General features: G+C 51.5%; 1 protein-coding gene across 1 annotated transcript; it reads left to right on the top strand.

The window, feature by feature from the left end:
- The first annotated feature begins 12,630 nt into the window (after positions 1-12,630).
- CSTL1 (cystatin like 1) lies at positions 12,631-15,872 on the top strand. Its single transcript, XM_027118329.1, has 3 exons — positions 12,631-12,846; positions 15,031-15,146; positions 15,791-15,872. The coding sequence occupies exons 1-3, from the start codon at positions 12,631-12,633 to the stop codon at positions 15,870-15,872; spliced, it is 414 nt and encodes a 137-aa protein (XP_026974130.1).
- The last annotated feature ends 253 nt before the right edge of the window (positions 15,873-16,125 follow it).

Consider the following 16,125-nt stretch of genomic DNA (forward strand, 5'->3'; position numbering starts at 1 on the left):
ACACCCCTGTGGGAAAAAACGTCAAACCTTCATTGTTGTGTCAAGTGCGTGTTTTCTTCTCCCGGTGGCTGGGTGAGGGGAGGTAGCAGGGCAGAGGGACAGACCTCTCAGAATAAGCACTGACCAGAGGGATGGAGGAGGGATCCTCAAAGCAGGAGGGAGGAGCTGTAGTGGACCAGGGAGGGGGCGAGGCCCTGGAGTAGATCCGAAGGAGCCGTGGCCCACACCTGTGCCAGCCAGGATGGTGGCCACTTAAATTTAGATCAGATAATATGAAATGAAATGTGAATTTCACCCCTCAGTCACGCCGCATTTCAACCGCTGTGCAGCCACATGTAGCTAGTGGTTGCCGTTTTATCACTGTACAGAGTTCTAGTGGACAGCACTGGCCTGTGCATACCTTGCGTTTTAGCAGCTCTGGACACTTTGAAGAAAAGAGGAAGACGGCTTCAGAGCTTCTGAGAAGATGGAGCTGGGAAAGAGGAGCCTCACCCCGAACGAGACGAAACCAGGCAGAAGCTGCAGGCCTATGCCTGTGAGCAGGTCAGGTGACGGACACACAGGAGTAGATGGAATGTCGTGTCCACCCACCCACCTGAGAGGTGGTCTGCAAAAGCAGACACAGGCCCTGTGACAGCTGCAGCTCTAGGAAAGGCGGGTCAGGACGCGACCCACGTGGGAATCTAGGTGTGGTGTCTGCATGTGCTCGCAGAGGGGCTGCAGCATGGGGGTCCCGTGTGGAGCCGGTACCTGAGGGGGCAGCGGGCGCCCTTGCGGCCTGCCTCAGGGTGCCTCTGACTGCTCAGTGGCCAGGCGGCAGCTGCCAGGTACAGCTCACCTAGTGTCACCCTCTGGTTTCAAAGTCAGTAGGAAACTTCTGACAGTGACTAGCACTTAATCTTCCTGTCCCTGCTGCTCCCGACTGCCAGCACCTGCAATTCTCCTGACGGTTCTCTCTGGCCTTCCAGCTGCTCTGATTGGATGCTGCGGGAGGCAAGGGGGAGGTAATTAACCTCATGAACAGGGGAATTCACGCCCCTTTGCCTCCTGGGAGCAGCCCTCAATCAATGACTGTTAGAAGTTGGAGGATAAATACCCCTCTGGTCGGACAGCTGAGGAATGTTCTACACTCTCCCCCGAGGTGCTCAGTGGGAATGAGCCCCCGTTGCCAAAAGGAGAAGGTAGCTTGTTCGGTGCCCTGCATTGGCTTCCTTCCCCGCCCTGTCCCCACACCCCTACTGGCGCTGCCTAGTGGTGTCACCTCCCCACAAACTGCTCTCACTAGAATCCTTGTCTCGAGGTCTGCTTCTGGGAGGACACCAGTCTGGACAGGGAGAGTGTGCGCTGAGGACCAGTAGGTGCGTTCCGGCCCCCATGCTCATTGCAAGTTCATCAGCCGAGCTTCTCACCTGTGGGTCACTGCAGACGCAGGGCTCTGGTTCCCACTTCCAACGTGGTATAAAACCACAACAGCCATTTGTCACTGGCATCCCCCGTGGTCGAGGCGCTGCCTGGCGTCTCACTCAGGGTCTCTCAGTGAGGGTGTAGCTGGAGCTGGTGTTGACTCTTCCCACTCTCCTGGTGCCGGGGGTGGGAAGACTCATGTGGCCCCTCGCAGGCTCTCTCTGGACTCACGTGGAGGCCAAAGAACCAAAGGTGCTGGGGGCCGGCACCCAGGCAGCAGCCCCGTCACCTTTAACCTAGTCTCCAAAGTTTCCAGGCATCACTTACGTTTCCCGGAAGGAAATCACTCACCTGTGTTCAAGGGGAGGGTCTCAAAGGCTTTGCAGACATGTTAAAACCTCCACAGTTAGGTTCCAGGGAGCCAGTCCCCACCCTGGTCCACTCTGGTTGTGCTGACAAAGCTGGGAACCAGGAGCCCCCAAGCTGGGAGCCACCCTTTCCTCCAAGGGCCCTGGAGCCCTGAGAGGCTCTGCCCCGTCTTCAGCTGCCTCCTCCAAGGACATCTCGGCCTCGCTTCCATCTGCAGCATGAGTGGCTCAGAGGCAGCCAGTCAAAGCCAGGCCCCATCCACTGCTCCCCTTTAGAAAGAGGGAAAAGGGAAGCCATTCCAGAAGGCCCTTCATCCAAAAGCATCAAAGTAACGAATTCAGGACAAGGAATATTCTCCATTCTTGTTGATGAGGTTGGGCTTCTGTACTTTTTGCAGCATTAAGGATAGAATTTAATTACTTTATTTCCAGTGGTTCTTTTCATTTTCCTCAAGGACTTGCAAAACGCAAGAGCAATTGAATGGGGAGCTTCAGAGGAATCATTGGATCTGTGTTTTTTATTACAGTTGTTTTTACTTTTCGAAACAACATTTGGGTATGTGTATGTTTGAGACATTTCACACCGTGTCAAAATTTCTAGAAATATTCCCAAAGGCAGCTTTGTTAATATTATTTAACATTTCCTTAAGAAATTATTTTATAAAATTTAGAACAAAGCATTAGAAAAGGTAAAATTAATTTAATACACAGTATCTGTTATAGGAAACATAGAAAATCTTAAGGTAAAATAAATATTCATGAAAAAATAGTATTGTTGTTAATGTTATTCTTCTAATTAATCTATATGAAACTCTAAAACGTGTTTCGAAATTAACTTGATGCACTTAAATATGGCAAATAGGCATAAAAACAAAGATGACACAATTTTTATTCATATGATATGTTCAAAGACCTCTCTTTTCTCTTGGCTCAATATAATTCTTTTCAAAGTTATGGTTCTGAGCTACAGGGAAAAAATAGTTTATTTCCTGGACTGTTCTGATATCCTTTCACATTATTTTTTAAATGGAATTTGCTTATTTTAATATTTATTTATTTATTTACTTGGCTGCACTGAGTCTTAGTTCCCTGACCAGGGATTGAACCCGTGACCCCTACGTTGGGAGTGCAGTCTTAACCACTGGACCACCAGGGAAGTCCCTCCTTTCACATTATCATTTAATGCTAAAATAAAGGAAATTTTAGGAAAAAAATTTTCACCCATATTTCTACCTACCTGAGACTTCCTTTTTCACAAATATGTTTTCCTATCAAATCTTTATCATTTACACTGCTATATTTAAAATGGATGACCAACAAGGACCTACCGTATAGCACAGGGACCTCTGTTCGATATTATGTAACAACCTAAATGGGAAAATATATAACTAAGTCACTTTGCTGTACCCCTGAAACTATCACGACATTATTACTCAACTATAATATAAGAATTAAAATAAAATAAAATAAATATTTAAAATCTTTATCTTTTAAACCGACAAATATGCAGGAATTATTAGAGTGTATATTTGTATTTTGTTTAGGAAAGAACCATTTTCTACGTTGCTACAAGTCTTTGTAATTGATTGCTCATGGGTAATAGTTCACTGCACTGAATTTAACATATCCGTTCCCCATTGTGGCATATTTGGGTTTTGTCACATTTGACTATTACCAAAACGCTCAGGGCCATCCCAAAATGCAAGAAGGCTTTTCCCAGCAGCGGTCACATGGACTCAGCTTCTCTAGGGTGTAGTGCTGACCGCTCTTCACACTCCGCCCCTCTGTACTGGTGACATCGGGAAACACTGGTGATGTTTGTTGTCCACGGATTCTGTGCCTGCAACTGTGCCTATTCCCTAACATTTATTTGTAACCAAAATCAACACCCAGGGCACTTTTGCAGTCATTTGCAGACGTGTGCAGAGCAGGAGATACTGGCGTGCTCGATGCACACGAGGATGAGTCCACACGCTGGTCTCATGTCGTAAATGACTGTCCGTCTCGTAGTCCATTTAGTGCCATGTTTTTCACATTTTGTACTTTCTATTGGCGATTTTGCTATTTAAACCAGCCCCCAAGCATGGTGCTGAAGTGCTATCTAGCGTCCTCAGGGGAGAAGGCGGGCCATGCCCTCCAGAGGAAACACGTCTGTTGAATAAGCTTTGTTGAGGCACGAGTTACAGGGCTGTTGGCTGTGAGTCCCTGTTAAGGAGTCAACGAGATGTCAAATAAAACGATATATTTCATATACAAGATGGTGACATACTGATGGGTGACCAGACACTCACGGGAAGCAAACCTATGTTACCCTGGGATGGCGATGGTTCGGTCTTTGTTAATTTAGGGATTTGTGCTGACTTTACAGAACGGAACTACCTCGAATGATGAGAATCGACTACATTAGGAGGGTATCTGGTAAAGACAATGAAATGAAGTCAGATCAGGGAGTCTCTCTTTCCCACTCCTTAAAAGAAATGGATAAAGTAAAAATCTAGCAACTCTTCCTGAGAATTAAGACAGAGAAATCTCCCTGTGTCAGATCACATTGCCCCCAGCTCCACTCACCACCCATCTATGAGATGTCTGTCCTGTGGTGCTGACCTGTACGGACTCCATCAATGGGGCCCTGACCTCTGACTTCCTGTTGTGTCTGGCCAAAAAGGTGCCCAGCCTGTGGTAGAGGGCAGAAGGTAAGGGACATCCCCTGACCAGGTGGCCAGCTGAGGCTCCCCTCATCCCGTATGCCCTGGGCTCCCTTGCCCCTGCAGCATTGTAGATAAACCCATAAATAAGCCCTCCTATTGCTAGTGTATCCTATTTACTACTGGGACCCTGACAGACACACTCCCCAGCTCACTGTCTGAAGACGGTGAAACCTTGAAACCCAGACCGGAAAAGGTCAGTGTGAGAAAGGACAATTTTAGGCCAGTCTCACTTAGGAACATGAACACAAAAATTTTAAACAAACATTAGCAAACACACCATGCAAAAAAAATCTTGATGGTTATGGACATAAATGTGAAATGCTAAACTTTAAAACTTTAAGAAGTTTTAAGGGAAAATACAGGAAAGAAGCTTTATGACCTTGATTTCCTAGATAGACATCAAAACTGCAAACCGTAAGAGAAAAAATCGATACATTCACTCCCGTAAGATTAAAGATTTATTTTCACCAACTTTGACTCCAACGAAAAGACAAAACCACAACCCAGAAAAAGATATCTGCAGCACATTTGCCCTCAGATAATTATTATTAAGGGTAAAGAAATTCTACAAATCAATGGAAGACCAACAACCAAATAGAAAACATGGGCAAAGGACTTGAAGGACTGAAGGTTGCAGCAAAGTCTGGGTCCTCTTCAGCTTTTGCTGCTCATTGCCTGAGGAGGACAGTGGTTTGTTCATAGAAAACCAGAAAGGCAGCAGGGAAGCAGCCAGAGGCCTGCGGGGCCTGGGTGCCTTTTCTTTGCTTTCAGGACGGGGCCTGATGGCTGTTTAAGTGGAGTAGCCTGTTAAGAACTGGTAGACCAACATTGCAGGATTATGGACACCGGCTGCAGAAAAGCAATGTGACAAAGGACAACGGCGTGTGACAAACCCGCCACCCTCGGTCCCCACGTAGAAGTCCCATGGAGACAGAATGCCAGCCCCTGTGACCTTCTGAGTCCCATGGTTTCTCAGGCGTCCTAGTCTGGAAAAAGCAGATGTCCGCTGGGCCTTTGGAGGCGGTGTGAGCTCCGAGCCATCTGGAGCTCCGCCCCGTCACGGCTGGCTTTCTGCTGCTGGCCTGCTCCCCGGGACCAGCAGGGCTCTCTAGCCAGGGTCAGCCACGTCCTTCTGCTACAGCGCAGGGATCAGGGCTGCCGCTGGCGGCTGGCAGTGTCCCCTGCAGCCTCCGCCGGGAGCGTGCGAGGCAGCCACCCCTCCATCCCGGGGCTGCTCCTCGCTGGGCTCTCTTTGAAGGGTTTCTGGTGGCAGGGTGAGCCTCAAATAGATTGGCATCCTGCTTGGGTTACATCCAGGTCAGCAGCCAGGCCGGATCAGGACTATTTAGGGGAAAAGGAGGAGCTTATCAAACACAAACACAAACAAAACAAAACGGAAAGACAGTGGAGAGAAGAGCCCAGAGGAAGCCAGCCTGCTGTTTGCAAGGGCTCAGTTGTTCCTGCAGATAGAGGAGAAGAGGCTTGGGAGCAGACGCAGGTCCCTAAGAGAGCGTGACACTGTGACCCGTGTCCCAGGCCCAGGCCGGCAGTGGCAGAGGGATGGAGGGAGGGAATGGCCAGAAGCCCAGGGCCAGTCCACCTGCCTCACCTCCTCCTTCTTATTAAAACAGCTGAAGCCCTGCCCCAGGCACCATGCTGGTACTTCTGTACCTTTTATCATTTAACTTTCACAGTCAGCTTCCTATGACACCGATTTTACAGGCCCGGAAAGAGACTCAGGAGGTAAAGCAATGGCCGAGCCACAGTGGCGAGGCTGCCCCACCTCGGCCCCTGCTGGGCAGCGGCCCCCTTCACAGCAGCCCAGGACACACAGTGAGACCAGACTGACCACTGACCAGCCCGGATGTCTGGACCCAGCCTGGCTGGGCAGGGGATGCTCTACCTGGCTACCTGTCCTGGAGCATGCCGGGCACCCTAGGGCATGGGTTCCCACCTGCTACATGACCTCCAGGTCCCCCCACACTTTGGGGAGCAATGCCACCCCACTTCAGATGTCTAGTCAGAGCGTAACATGACGAGCAGAGGTTTTGACCAGGGTGATCTGTGCAGGCCCTGGGAACTTCATGGGACGAGGGCAGCAGGGGTGGGGGACACAGCAATGACCAAGGTAGGACCAGGGAGTGGGTTAAAAGCCATAGCCAGGAAACTCCTGTCTCCAGACCCCAGCCTCACAAGCAGAGCCTTTCTGCTGAGTGCTAAGGCTGTTTCATTTCCTGCTTATTTGCCCCTGGGAGCAGCTGATAAAGAAATCCCAAGCCTGGTTGGCAACAGCAAAACCAGGAAGTTGTGCAGCTCACAGAGGGGCCCCCCTTGGATCCCTGCTACCTGACCCACACACAACCAGCCAAGGGCTCACCTGAGATGAATCCCATCCTCTTGCCCCCGTGACTGGTGCAGCCATGGCTCTGCTACCAGGTTCAGCCTGTGAGTCAGGAGGTCAGGTTTGTTGGACTCTGGGGAAAGATGCTTCCTCTTTCTTAAGAACCAACTGTTGTCTTCCTCTGGGTGGCGTGGCAGCAGACGAGAAGGTAGCCTGGGTCCAGGCAGGTGGAAGGGGCCAAGGTGCAGACCTCACTCTTCTCATCCTTGCCCCCGCAAGGCTCTGCAGGGGCAGCCCTTTTCCACTCAGTGGCCCGGGTACCAGTCAGGAAAAGGGGTGGTGGCAGGAGGGGGACTCCAGTCTGGGTGTCTGTTCCACAGGGAGCTCTGTGCTTATTCCTGCACACCCTTCATCCATCTATCCATCCACCTGTCTACCCACTCACTCATCCATCCATCCATTCATCCATCCATCCATCCCTCCATCCACCCAACTGTCCGTCCATCCTTCTATCCATCCATCTGTCCATTCATCCACCTGTCCTTCCATCCACCTGTCCACTTACTCATTCATGCATTTGTCCATGCATCCGTCCATCCATCTGTTCATCCATCCATCTGTCCTTCCATCCACCTCTCCACCCACCCACTCCATCCATCCAAACTGCTCTTTTGAGGTATAATTGACATACAATGAACTCACATATTTAAACTCACACTTTGATGAGCTTTGACATACGAATTTCCCATGAAATCGTCTGTACAATCCATAAAAATGAACACATCTACCCCCCAAAGGTTCCTCATGCCCCTTTGCGTTCCCTCCTTCCCACCCCTCGTTCCATGGACATACACAGGCCCCATATTTGCTATGGTTCCATGCTATAACTAGGCCATATTTTCCCCTTCTTCTATGGACAAGAACAGGGCTCCCATTTTTCACTTTTCATGAACATAACCAACAAGTGTACCCTTATTCCATGGAAATAGTCAGGCTCCCTATTTTCCTCTTACCCCTTGGCTGTAACCAGGCAGCATATTTTCCTATTATTCCATGGAAATAAATACGTCCTGTATTTTCCCCTTGTTCTGTGGACATGATTGGGCCAGATACGGAGCCAGGGCCTCTAGCTCCCTGTTGGTTACTTCATGGACATAACCAAGTTCCCTATTGTGGGATAATAGAAAATATACATACTGGTGTCTGCCCCTGGTTCCTGGCACAGGGCTCCCTGAACCCCGTAACTTCCTGGGTGACGGGGGTGTCTTCTGTTCTAATGATGTGACTCTGGGTGGCTTCTGGATGGAAGCTGGTCACCAGAAAGATCAGGCCATGACTGGAAGCTTGGGATTTTTAGCCCTACCTCTGCTTTCTTTTGAGAAGGGAGAAGGGCTGAGGAGTTCGATCATGCCTACATGATGAAGCTGCCATGAAATCCCGAAAGTATGGGATACAGACACTATCAGGGTTGGTGCACACAAGGAGGTGCTGGGAGAGTGGCACCTGGGCGGGGCGTGGAAGCTCCGTGCCCCTCCGCACACACCTTGCCCTACGTGTCTCTTGCATCTGGATGGTGTCTGTATCCTTTAACATATCCTTTTATAATAAACTGGTAAACCTACGTAAATGGTTCCCTGAGCTCTGTAAGCCTCACTAGCAAATTAATCGAACCCGAGGAGGGGGTCGTGGTGACCTCCGATCTCCAGCTGGTCGGTCAGAAGCACAGGTGACGACCTGGACTTGAGGTTGTCCTAGAAGTGTGGGGCGGGAGGCATCTTGCAGGCCTGAACCCTTACCCTGTGGGGTCTGATGCCGTCTCCAGGTAGATGGTGTCGGAATGGAGTTGAATTGTAGGACATCCAGCCAGTGTCACAGGGAGTTGCTTATTGTGGGGAAAACACCCACCTATTTGGGAACCAGAAGTGCCAGAAGGTGTGTTTAGTGGGAGTAATAAAGGAGGTTCATGGGAGACAAAGACATAGTCGGGGAGAAATGGGTTTTTCCTACACAGGTGGAAAGCTGAGTTTTTCCTTTATACCGTTTTTCCCCTTTCCCGTAGAAACGTCCAGAGACCCTCCTTTTCCTAATCCCATGGGTATGCCCAGGTTCCCTGTTTGCCCTGTTGATGGATGTGATCAGGCCACTTCCTCTGACTTCATGGACTTGCCCAGGCTGTGGGTTCCCCCGTATTCCCCGGACATAGCCGTGTCTTCTCTTTTCTTCTCGCTGCTGGACACCAAGGGCTCCACTGTCCCATGACTCCACGAAGCAATCAGGCCTCATACTCTCCCTTTCTATGGATTTTATCAGTCTCAATATTTTTCTCTTAATTTGTGGACAGAGGCCCCTATTCCCACCGTGTTTCATGGACATGACAGGCCCACGGTTTCCCTTTATTTTATGGACATTAAGTTGCTGCCTTCCCCCCAAGCGTGTTCCAGCTATTTCCCCTTATTCCATGATCTTAACCAAGCCCCTGTTTCCCCTTCTACCGTGGACATGACCAAGGCCCCAGTCTCCCCCTCAACTATGGAAACAATCCGTCCTCTGTATTTTCCCTCTGATTCATGGACGCAGCACTGCTGCCGGATTCATCTTTGCCCCATGGATGTCATCCAGCCGCTATTCTTCCCTTTCCACGGACGGGACCAGGATGCCATTTCCCCCTTAGCCCGTGATCATGCCCTGCTGCATCCTTACTCCTGCGGAGAACCGTAGCCCTGCTTTTTCCTCATTCCACAGGCATGACCGGGACTCCTACTTTTCCCTTAGGTATAGAACTGATGGGGCGTCCTATTTCCTCCCATTCCCTCCTGTTTCCTCGGATGTGTTCATTCCCCTTCTCCCTTTCCTGGGACGTGACCAGGGCCCCTGTCCTCCCCTTGTTCCATGGATATAATCAGCCTCCGATTTTCCCCTAGTCATAGTGTGATAGGCTAAATAACGTCCCTCCACAAGATATTCACATCCTAACCCCAGGAACCTGTGAACATAATCTTAAATGGTAAAGAAGGACTTTGCAGAAGTGATGAAGTTCCAGATCTTGAGGTGGGCAGACATCCTGGATTCTCCAGTCAGGCTCTGAGTGTCTCCCCTCTATCCTCATTAAGAGGGAGGCAGACAGGATCAGGGAGGCCACGTGACCACAGGGGCAGAGATTGGCGTGATGAGGCCACGAGCCAAGGACGCTGGCAGCCCCCAGAAGCTGGAGGAGCCAGGGAACAGATTCTCCCCTGGAGCCTCTGGGAGAGGACAGGCCCCGCTGGCCTTGATTCTGGTCCAGTGAAAATGACTTCAGACTTCTGGCCTCCAGAACTGCAAGATACACTTCTATAGTTTTTTGTTGTTGTTGTTGTTTCTATTTTTTATTTTTTTTGCGGTACGCGGGCCTCTAACCGCCGCGGCCTCTCCCGTTGCGGAGCACAGGCTCCAGACGCGCAGGCCCAGCGGCCATGACTCATGGGCCCAGCCGTTCTGCGGCACGTGGGATCCTCCCGGACCGGGGCATGAACCCGCATCCCCTGCATCGGCAGGCGGACCCCCAACCACTGCACCACCAGGGAAGCCCAGTAATTTTAAGGCATCAAGTTGGTGGCGCTGTGTTATAGTAGGCACAGAAACGAATACACATGACCCTGTGCTCTCAATTTTCTTCTTATACCATGGGCGCTTCAGTGGGTAGAAGTGTGTTACCCCCCAAATATATGGCCATGTCCTGACCCCTAGTACCTGTGAACGGGAACTGACTTGGATACAGAGTCTTTCCAGATCTAACGAAGTGAAGGATGTTAAGATGAGATTATATAAGACTGATGTTCTTTTTTTTATATACATAAAATTTATTTATTTATTTATGGCTGTGTTGGGTCTTCGTTGCTGCGTGGGCTCTCTCTAGTTGTGGCGAGCGGGGGCTACTCTTCGTTGCGGTGCATGAGCTTCTCATTGCAGTGGCTTCTCTCATTGCAGAGCACAGGTTCCAGGCGCGTGGACTTCAGTAGTTGTGGCAGGCAGGCTCAGTCGTTGTGGCTCACGGGCTCTAGAGCGCGGGCTCCGTAGTTGTGGTACGCAGGCTTGGTTGCTCCGTGGCAGGTGGGATCTTCCCGGACCAGGGCTCGAACCTGTGTCCCCTGCATTGGCAGGCGGATTCTTAACCACTGTGCCACCAGGGAAGCCCCAAGACTGATGTTCTAATAGGAGAAAGATGAGACAGATTTGAGACCAAGGGAGGCAGGGGAAGCCATGTGAAGAGGGAGGCACAGATTGGAGTGACACTGCCACGAGCCCAAGAACTCCGGGAGTGACACGACAAGGCTTCTTTTAGTTTTATTCTACAGACATAGCCAGGGTCTATATTTTCCTCTCATTCCATGGAAATCACCAGAGTCCCATTTTCTCTTATTATGCTATTAATCTACAGACATTATCCACATTTCATCAATTGTCCCACTAATGTTCTTTTTCTGGAGCAGAACCCCATTCAGGATCCCACCTTAATGAGTGTCTTAAAAATAGGGAGCTCTTACAGGCTTCTGGGTGCAGGTGATGGGGTTCAGGACATGCTACCCACAAATATGGCACCTTGGCTTATGGACTGTCTTAAGCTGGAGGAGTCTGAAAAAGGGGCAGAAGCAGGAAGGTCACTCTGACCTCCCACTGGCCCCTCCTCCCTGAAGCAGGAGATAAATGTCCCAAGTGAAAGGTCCCCTCTCTGCACAGGAAGATGGAGGATGTCCTGGTAACCAGAGACGGGAAGGCAGGGCCAAGGAGGCTGCTTAACCTAGCTTGTTACCCCTTCACCACTGGGCACCCCGAGCCCAACCCCTTTGTCTCGGCAACTCCACAGATTTATTGTGTCCCTATCTACAAAGTATGAAAGCTCCCTGTTCTGGTCACTTCTCTGGGTCTTCATTCTCTTGTGAAGTCTCCCACGTACATGTCAAAGCCAGTCAAGTTTGTATACTTGTCTCCTGTTCATCTGCCTTCTGTCAGTTTAAGTCTTAGGCTCAGCCAGAGACCCAAAGAGGGGAGAGGACATTTCCCTTCCCTATATGGGCAACACCTAACCTTCAGGGATCTGCAGGATTAATCTCTGAATGAGGCCCACAGCTCATTCCTCCCTCACAGAGAGGCTGGGGTTACCTCACAAAGCTCCACTGGGGTCACACCAAGATGGTAAGAGCTAGTGCTGGGGTGCAGGCACAGTGGGATCCAGCAGGCTGAACTCTGTGGCGAGTGGGTGGCAGAGATCCAGTGTCTAGAGGAAGTACGGAATAGTGGATGGCCGGGCTGGATGGCTGGAACCCACTGTAGGTAATGTGGAATGTATCCTGTTCAGTGTCCCTGATTCCTTGCATCCCAGTTCAAACATTACCTTCTCCATGGTCTTCCCCGAGTCCCACAAATGGGCCTTCTCTGTCTGATACACCAGCTCTTCTTGCCTGTGGGGTCTGTTCTGGGGGCTTTTGTCCTCACTGGGTGTGAAGGTAACGAGAGGGTCTTGCCAGCCTTGGTGGGTGTTTAGAAATCACACTTGCCTCAATCACTGAAGAACCCAAGGGGCAAGAAAGGTGAACGAGCTGACGGCAGGTTGGGCAGCTGCGCAGGAAGACTTCTCCGGCTGGTCCTCTGGTCAAGTCATGGGCAGGACCTGAAGGAAGGGGTTGGGGCCTCAGTCTCTGTTTTATGGCAGGCGGGCATCTCCTGGGGAAGCCTGCGTGGCGATGGCTGCGGGGAGAGAGGGTGAGTGGACGAGGCTGGCACCTTTCTACCTGGAAAGCCCGGTGGAGAGGAGGCTTCTGAGGCCACAGAGATGGGAGCTGGACCCTGGGGGAACCCTCTGCTGCTGCTGGCGGCCCTGGCCCTGGTGGCCAGGCTGGGTCAATTGCAACAGTGGAGCGGCTTCCAGGAGTCCACGAGCCCAAAGAACGTGAACTCCACCGTCGCCTTCTTCATGGAGACGTACAACAACAACAGCGATGACTCCTACCTGTTCCGCGTGGACCAGCTGCTCCGAAGCCAGGTGCAGGTCAGAGCGGGTGAGCAGGGCCTCGTGGGCACAGATGTGCCTCCCAGAGAGGACCAGGGGGCGCCTTCCTGGGAGCAGGGTCGTTCAGACCCAGAGCCGCCTGAGCACCGAGGTTGCTCTCATTTGAACGGAAATGTCCCCGAGCTCCTCAGCTGCTCTTCCGAGGGAAGAATCGCTTTCATTCAGAAATTTGCCAGAAGGACAGCAAAGGAGGATGGTCTCGTCTCCTTTATTATTCCTCTCATTTGGCAAAACTTAAGTGTTCTCTGTATGTTCCCCTCAGCGATAGTTTTTCCATGTCCAGGGTTGTAAACTCTGAGTCTCGATGTTCTAGCGTGTCCTTCAGAAAGCTGGAATGACACAGAGGACCTCTAGCAGGGTCCTGTAGGAACCTGGAGGTACACGTCATCTCTCATTTTGTTTTACATATAAAGTTTCTCTGAAATACATCAATTGAAGGATAATAGAGGAAAGAAAAGTTGTTAAAAAACCACTTTTGTTGGTCCAACCTGCTCTCAAGTTTAGATAGGAAACTATATGAGTTAGGAAAGAGGCAATAATGCATCTTTGTTCAATTAACTGGATTTGGAAAAAAAACTGACTAGGAGGAAAGGGTTCTGGCCAGAGAGAGGGACGGCAGGAGCACAGAAACCAGCCAGGGTGGGGCAGGGCAGGTGGGCAGTGCTAGTGTGACACTAAGGGGCCTCACAGGGCGTGCACAGCAGCCCGTCTGCCCGAGTCACACACTCTTGCTGCAAGACGGTGGCTCGCGGCGCCAAGGACATTGAGGTGACATGGCCACAAGGTGGCGGCCATCCACCAAATTCTGCCCAAGTTGGCATTTTCTCCCCCATCAGTCTTTGGGGTGAAGCTGGAACCCAAGGAGGCCAGTCATGTGGAGTTGGTCCGTTGTCACTAACAGTTAACAGAAATCACTGTTTATAAGCAAACTTTTGATGTCATACAGCTGGATTAGTGGACAGAGCGAGTGCACCCCTGGGTAGCTGGGTGACGATCGCCTGCTGCCACGTGATTGTGTCCATCTGTACCTCACAGAGGGCAGGGAGGGGATGCGGTGGCTGTCTCTGCTGGGCTCCTGGTCCCCCTTCTGGGTTTGACACGCAGCTCCTCCTGATCGTGGCGTCTTGGTCAAGTACCATCCATACGCTCCAGGCCTCAGTTTCCTGACCTGCAAAGTGGGCAGAATACGAGTGAAGCGGCACCTGTGAGAACATTTGTATCATCATGATTATTCCTATTATTATTTAACTAATGCGTCTAACAATGAATAAGAAAACACTGTGCACTCTGAAATGTTAGTTAACTTTGCCACCAGCGTTTTAATTTCTTCACGCATGCAGGGTGTGCTGAGGGTCAGTGTGAAACCTCTTGGCACCAGCCCTGCAAGCTGGATACAGCCGTCCTTCGATGGAGAGCCAGAAGCCCTGCATCCTGAGGTCCTTCAGTGGCTGCTGGGACCAGGGCGGTGGTCCTGCCCCAGGCCCCTTCCCCTGCTGCTCTGCCCTGAGGTTTTCTGGGGGGCTGTCCTCCCGGAGGCCACCCCAGAGAGTGCCCAGCCTTCTCACTGGTTTGACCACTGACTTTGGGACAAGGCAGCGGGGAGGGAGGAAGAGGACAGAGGCAGAGCCCAGGGAACCTATGAGGCTCCATCCATGCATTCTGAGGACCCTTCTGCAGACTAGGGGGTACGATGGGGCCAAGCTGCCTCCCTGGTCCCAAGGATGCAAGGGAGACAGGTGAGAAGCCACCTGTGGCTGCAGCAGTGGAGCCGGTGCAGAGCAGGGACCGGGCTGCACACATGTTGGGTGCTGACCGGGGACCACTGGGCATTCTCCAGCCAGGAGGGGAGGAGGGAATGGGGACAGAGGCTCCTGGGACTTCACTCTCCAACCCAGCTCCTCCTGGGGAGCATCAGCAATGCTTGGAGTCAAAACTAACAGCCCTTTGGGACTTCCCTGGTGGTCGGTAGGTAAGACTCTGCGCTCCCAATTCAGGGGTCCCAGGTTCGATCCCTGGTCAGGGAACTAGATCCCGGGTGCATGCCGCAACTGAGTCCACATGACACAACTAAAGATCCCATGTGCCACAACTAAGACCTGGCGCAGCCAAAATAAATATTTCAAAAACAAACAAACAAATCTAATAGCCTTTGCTTCTTGGTAGCTGACGACAGGCGTGGAGTACCTAGTCACCGTGAAAATTAGCCGGACCAAGTGCAAGAGGATCAGCACAAACAACTCCAGGTGCCCCATTCAGAGCAAGAAGAAACTGCAGAAGCTGTGTGCTGGAAGCTGTCTGAGAAGGCGCTCCGGTCAAGGGGGGAATAAACGTTTTACAAGGAAACATGGACAGGATGTCGGAAGCTCTGGCAGCCGTGTGGCTGGGACAGAGCGAGGACGCAGCCCCAGGGCTGCCTGATGCCACTGGTGGTGCCTGGGGCCGGGAGAGGGGGAAGGGAAGCCCTCTGACTGGGTGTCTCCCCACCCTGCACTGGCACAGCCCTGGCCCCAGGCCTCCTGGCCGCTGGACACCTCACCCACCTGGCATACTCCCCAGCCCTTAGGTGGAAGCAACTTTACCTTGCTCTGTCTGGCCTGCACCGCTGGGTCCCTGTGGGTTGTCCAGTCACCTCCTTGCCTTCCAACCTATGTCCTCCTTCTGGTCCCTCCTGGCAGCACCTCCTGCAAGCTGGCAGGTGCAGGAGGACTGGGCGGGGGGGGCCCAGGGTGACATTCCTGTGCCGGCTTGGCTGACACTCTCACCCCCAGCATGTGCCAGTGAGTAGATCTGGCCTTGCCCATGTGTCAGCCCGGGTCCAGACTCCCCAGGCAGGGGCTGGTGGTGGAGGCAGGAATTTTTGTTGCCTTCAAAAAAAATATTTCCCTGAAAGCTGATTGTCCGTTTTCTTTCTCCTTCCACAGAGTTTCATTTGTGATTTTCTGGTATATACTGTGCCCTGGATGAACCATTACCAGCTGTGGAACAACTCCTTTCTGGATGCCTAGGTGCATATGTGCAAAGGTCCTTGAAGAAACGTTGGACGGTCGTGCTGTGTGCTTTGCATTGTAGAATCTGAAAGGCCCTTGAATCCCTCATCAGGATCTCGGAACATGCTCACACGTGCATGCACACTCACAGCCACCCAAACCTCACATGTGTGCACTCACACACTCATGCCCACAGTCAATGGTCTTTAGGCGGCCGATGTGGTTGGAGCAGAAGGTTGTTCATCCTTTGGGGGAAGCTCATCACTTAGTT

Source organism: Aethalodelphis obliquidens, unplaced genomic scaffold, assembly GCF_003676395.1.
Source record: "Aethalodelphis obliquidens isolate GAN/ISIS:26980383/991018 unplaced genomic scaffold, ASM367639v1 scaffold18, whole genome shotgun sequence".
In the NCBI taxonomy this organism is placed as follows: domain Eukaryota; kingdom Metazoa; phylum Chordata; class Mammalia; order Artiodactyla; family Delphinidae; genus Aethalodelphis; species Aethalodelphis obliquidens.